The sequence below is a fragment of the Marmota marmota genome, unplaced genomic scaffold (genome assembly GCF_001458135.2).
Source record: "Marmota marmota marmota unplaced genomic scaffold, marMar, whole genome shotgun sequence".
Classification (NCBI taxonomy): Eukaryota; Metazoa; Chordata; class Mammalia; order Rodentia; family Sciuridae; genus Marmota; species Marmota marmota.
In genome coordinates, this window is record NW_025999880.1 from 16,936,510 (window position 1) to 16,941,658 (window position 5,149).

Below are 5,149 nucleotides of genomic sequence, written 5' to 3' on the forward strand. Positions count from 1 at the left end.
GAGGTCAGGGGGGCAGTAATTGGGTAAGGCTATTGCAATTCTCTACAGCATCTGGCAAGGGGTCTGGCCCTTTGAGGAGACCAAGAAATGTGAAGGGAACGAACAGCAGGAACAGCAGGACCCAGGCTCTGAGCGGTGAGCAGGGCTCCTTCCTCTATTATCAAGACTGACTGGTGGGAGCTTGGGGGTTTCTTCTCCAGCTCATTCATTCATTCATTCACCTGTGCACTAGGAGGATGCTGTAGGTACCTGGACTCAGCATGCATCTCTTAATACCTCCTCAGGGATGCTCAAGGAGGGCAGTGATCCCACCCTATTTTTTCGGTGGCAAATGTTAAATGCCCCATGGGTGGACTAACTGCCTCCTCTAGGTTGGGATTCCTCGGGGAGGAGGGACCTTAGTAAATAGCCTAATAAATGCATGGTTAAATGCAGACATGCTTTGGGGGCTAGAGGGGAGGGAGCCTTCCCAGTGGGTTTGGTGTTGAGTCTCAGAGTGTGCAAGCCCCAGGTGGGTGTCCCTTTGAGCTTGTGATTGTGAAGGAGGCAGTCAGGTTGCCAGCAGCACTCCCTGCAGCTGTTTTCCCTGGTGCCTACTGTCACCTTTGGGCTTTGTATGGCTAAAGCAGGGTGGGGCAGCTGTGCCTCCAGCAGCTAGGAAGCCTGCCGCTCAGGGCACCCCATCTAGAAACTACCTTTGTCCGAGGGGATGAAGGGGGTATTGGGGTGAAGCCATCCTAGGGGAAGGGTTCTGGAGGCTGTAGTTTCCAGTGGGGTGTAGGAATCTGGTGCAAGTACTTTGAGGGAGCTGGGGGGGGTGGGGACGTGGATTATGATCATAAGGGGCTCTTAGCATGATTCTAAAGGGGCTCTTTGGGTGACCTATGGGGGGGGGTTCCTAATTCTGAGGACCTTAAAGAGTAAGTGAGCGTCATAAGTGAATTCGGGGTCACAAGTGAATTATGGGGTCGGTGCTGTCTAAGCTCGTTTAGGACAGAGCTAAATATCCACAGCAAAGAGCCAGAACAGAGGCGTGCGCGGCCAGGGATTCAGAGTGGGTTGGGGTGGGGCAGCGGCGGGGAGGGTCAGGGCCTCGGTTCCTGGGAGGAGAGTTGGTGCAGAGCCGCTGGGAGTTGGCCAATGAGGAGAGGGCCCATATTTGCACTCAGGAGTCTGCAAATTCCTCGGGGCTCAGATATCCGCCCCGACACCGTCCCCCTCCCCCACCCGCCTGGGGCATAAAAGGCGCCAGGTGAGGGCCTCGCCACTCCCCTTGCAGTCCGCAGCTTCTCAGGCCAGTGTCGCTCCTGTCGTCTGCCTCGCCATGACTTCCTACAGCTACCGCCAGTCCTCAGCCACCTCTTCCTTCGGGGGCTTGGGCGGCGGCTCCGTGCGTTTTGGGGCTGGGGGCGCCTTCCGCGCGCCTAGCATCCACGGGGGCTCAGGTGGCCGTGGCGTATCCGTGTCCTCTGCCCGCTTCGTGTCCTCGTCCTCCGCCGGGGGCTATGGTGGCGGCTATGGTGGCGTCCTGGCCGGGTCCGACGGGTTGTTGGCGGGCAACGAGAAGGTGACCATGCAGAACCTCAACGACCGCCTGGCCTCCTACCTGGACAAGGTGCGCGCCCTGGAGCAGGCCAACGGCGAGCTGGAGGTGAAGATCCGCGACTGGTACCAGAAGCAGGGGCCCGGGCCCTCCCGCGACTACAGCCACTACTTCAAGACCATCGATGACCTGCGGGACAAGGTGGGTGGCGGCCGGGCCGCCAGAGGTGCACCTGCCGCGGTGGGGCGGCCGGCGGCGTGGAAACCCTGCCCGGCAGCCTGGGCGAGGCGAGGCGTAGGCGAGAGCGAGCCCGTTAGGACGCGGGAGGGCCCGTGGGGTGGGGCAGAGAGAAGGCGGGCGGGAGACCAGAGGAAGTGGAGGCCGATGGAGGGAGGGGGAGGGAAAGTGGGTGGGACCCGTAGAAGCGCAAGGACCCCGTTGGGACTCCAGGAGAAGGAAGGGCGTGTCTGCAGTCCAGGGAAAGGGGGTCCACAGAGTGAGAGAAGATGGTAAAGGCTGTCCAGGGGTTCTGCCAGGGGTTGTAGCGGCATAGGGAGCTCACGAGTTTGACCTGGGGGGATCTGGTCCACTGGAGCCAGACCTGCCCCTGCGACCCCTGTGTGGGGTGTGGGGCCCCCTGCATTCCTTTTCTATCACCCAGCAGGTCTGGTTTTCCTCATGTTTAGAATTTGGTCTCCTCCCACTCTTCTCCCTCCCAGGGGCCACCCGGGGCCTAAGAGGAAGGAACTCTAGGAAGAATTGGAGAGCCCTGGGCCCCCGGAAAGGAGGGAGGTAGGCGGAGGCCTTGGGCCTTTGCTTGTGTAAACCTCTGCCTTGGAGGACTAGGTACAGAGGCAGCTCCCTGTGGGTCTGAGCCACAGGTTCTTATGGGGAACTCTAAAGTAGGCCTTGGTCTCCACCCAAAGGGAAAAGTTCCATCCTGAAGAAATGTGTCATTTAATAGTCCCCCAATATTTGATCTCCCATCCTGCAGCTCCCAGAACTTTTCCCAGTTTCAACCATGAACTTAGCCTGGAGCTGGGTGCTGAGGGCCTGGACCTGGATCCACAGGTGTGGGAGAGCTGGAGGAGTTAACAGCCAGCTAAAACAGTGCAGTTCCCAGTTTTCAAATTGTTTGACACACAATGAGAAATACAGTTTACTATTTACCCAGTACCTGATATCTCTCTTCTTTTCCTTTACTCCTGCCTCCTCCCACAGAAACCAAAAGCTTCTTGAACCAATTTTTACCCTACTTTGGGTGATCCCCTCTGATTTTTATATTTTGTTCAGTTTCACTAAAAAATGGCAAGTTACCTCCTGGTGACACTGACTACTGAGCTATAACCACTTTGAAAAACACTGAGCCAGAGCACTGTAATTGGTGCTGTGCTGGAAGATGTGAATATGCCTCTCAGGTCACAGTCTTCAGATGAAAGGGGAACTTGGAGGATTTCCACTTCTGTAAAATGGGAGTGCCCACTGACCTGGTTTAGAGGTTATAAAGAGTGAGGCACAAAGTGCCTGGCACATAATAGATGCTCAACAAATGGGATACTTTTTCCTGAAGGCGCCCTGTCCTTGAGTGGGTTTCAAACAACTTGCTTCTCTGCATCTGACTTATAGTCCCCCCTTCAGCCCATTTAGAAGTCACTGGGCATAGGACTCAGAGATGTGCTCCCCAGGCTTGCTTCCCTGCCCACCTCTCCCCACCCACCCTTCCTTGTAGTGTGTCTCCTGCCTCAGCTCCTGGAGATGAACTGATTCCAAGGCCTCCCAGAGAGCAGGCAAATGGGCAGCAGGGATGGGTGGCTGGGTATTGGTCTCTAGAGAGTGGGGACATACTCATTTTCTTCCCACTTCTCTGGGAAGAAAGTGGGTGGGCAGGGTAGGTATGCCATAATGGCACCTTCTGCCTTCCAGATTCTTGGTGCCACCATTGAGAACTCGAAGATTGTCCTGCAGATTGACAATGCCCGTCTGGCTGCAGATGACTTCCGAACCAAGTGAGTCTTAATTCCCTGGAGAGCAGAAACCAGGATAGCAGGGTGTGTGTGTGTGTGTGTGTGTGTGTGTGTGTGTTTGGTGGCAGGGGGCAGTCCTAGTCCTCTGTAGGGCTCAGTGCCATTTGACTTCACCCACCCTAGTTGGCCTAAAGCAAGCCCCCTATAGACTCCTGAACCCTGGGGAACTGGGGAAGTCCTCTGAGGTGCAGAGTCAACTGTGGCCTGACTGCCACTATTTTTCTTTGAAAGGTTTGAGACAGAGCAGGCCCTGCGCCTGAGTGTGGAGGCCGACATCAACGGCCTGCGCAGGGTGCTGGATGAGTTGACCCTGGCCAGGACCGACCTGGAGATGCAGATTGAGGGCCTGAAGGAGGAACTGGCCTACCTCAAGAAGAACCACGAGGAGGTGAGTCAAACTGGGCCATCTGTCCATCTCACTCCAGGTCCCAAGGCTAAGAATAATTGATCCTGTACCCTCTGACTGTGGCTACCCTCAGCATGGTCGTGGGTGGTGATTATGGCCCCCAGGGTTCTAGCAAAGGGATGGTGATCACTCAGTGTCCTCCCCAGTGCTGGCTTCTAGGATTGTACCTGAAAACCAACGTGCTTTGGGGGTGAAGAAGTGATTTGGCCCAGGCCCAGTGGGCTCAGTGCCCTGACATGCCCACCTCTGCTGTATATTTCCAGGAAATCAGTGCCCTGAGGGGCCAGGTGGGTGGCCAGGTCAACGTAGAGGTGGATTCCACTCCAGGCATCGACCTAGCCAAGATCCTGAATGACATGAGAAGCCAATATGAGGTCATGGCTGAGAAGAACCGGAAAGACGCTGAAGCCTGGTTCACAAGTCGGGTAAGCAGGGAGGGGGAGCAGGTGCGCTTTGAGGGATGGGGTGGCGAGGAGAGAGGGCTTGATGTCCCCCTCCCAAAGGTCTGCCTCAGTCCTTATTCCTCCCCTCCCTGTCTTCAGACTGAGGAGCTGAACCGGGAGGTTGCTGGCCACTCAGAACAGCTCAAGATGAGTGAGAGTGAGGTCACGGACCTGCGACGTACCCTCCAGGGTCTCGAGATTGAGCTACAGTCACAGCTCAGCATGGTACGTGTCCCTGCCCTGTAGGACACACACTTGTGCCCTTGAAGTCTGGGGTGGCCTGGCTGGTGGCTGTGCCCGTGTCCTCTCTGGGAGCTGTCTCTACTGAGACACATCCCCTCTCTCTCCTCTCAGAAAGCCGCCCTGGAAGGCACACTGGCAGAGACCGAGGCCCGCTATGGAGCCCGGCTGGCGCAGATCCAGGCGAGGATCAGCAGCATCGAAGCCCAGCTGGGTGACGTGCGGGCTGACATCGAGCGACAGAACCTGGAGTACCAGCAGCTCATGGACATCAAGTCTCGGCTGGAGCAAGAGATCGCCACCTACCGCAGCCTGCTTGAGGGCCAGGACGCCCACTACAACAATCTGCCCAACCAGCTCAACGTCTGAGTGCGAAGGCTCCTGGGCTCCTGTCCTCCTGCAGAGAGAGGCCTCTGGGCAGGGACAGGGGAGGGAAGGGACCTTACCCTGGCTCTATCCCCGACCTGCCAATAAAACTTTATGGCCCCAGGGA

General features: G+C 56.9%; 1 protein-coding gene across 1 annotated transcript; it reads left to right on the top strand.

The window, feature by feature from the left end:
* The first annotated feature begins 1,254 nt into the window (after window positions 1-1,254).
* LOC107150597 (keratin, type I cytoskeletal 19) lies at window positions 1,255-5,149 on the top strand. Its single transcript, XM_015495735.2, has 6 exons — window positions 1,255-1,744; window positions 3,467-3,549; window positions 3,799-3,955; window positions 4,237-4,398; window positions 4,516-4,641; window positions 4,771-5,149. Exons 1-6 carry the CDS (start codon window positions 1,325-1,327, stop codon window positions 5,023-5,025), a joined length of 1,203 nt encoding a protein of 400 aa, XP_015351221.1. The 5' UTR covers window positions 1,255-1,324; the 3' UTR covers window positions 5,026-5,149.

Excerpts from the sequence above, each read along its gene's own strand:
- LOC107150597 (XM_015495735.2), top strand. The coding sequence starts at position 1,325 with ATGACTTCCTACAGCTACCGCCAGTCCTCAGCCACCTCTTCCTTCGGG. Across the intron at positions 4,399-4,515 it reads AAGCCTGGTTCACAAGTCGG|ACTGAGGAGCTGAACCGGGA; the intron begins GTAAGCAGGGAG and ends CCCTGTCTTCAG. Across the intron at positions 4,642-4,770 it reads TACAGTCACAGCTCAGCATG|AAAGCCGCCCTGGAAGGCAC; the intron begins GTACGTGTCCCT and ends CTCTCCTCTCAG.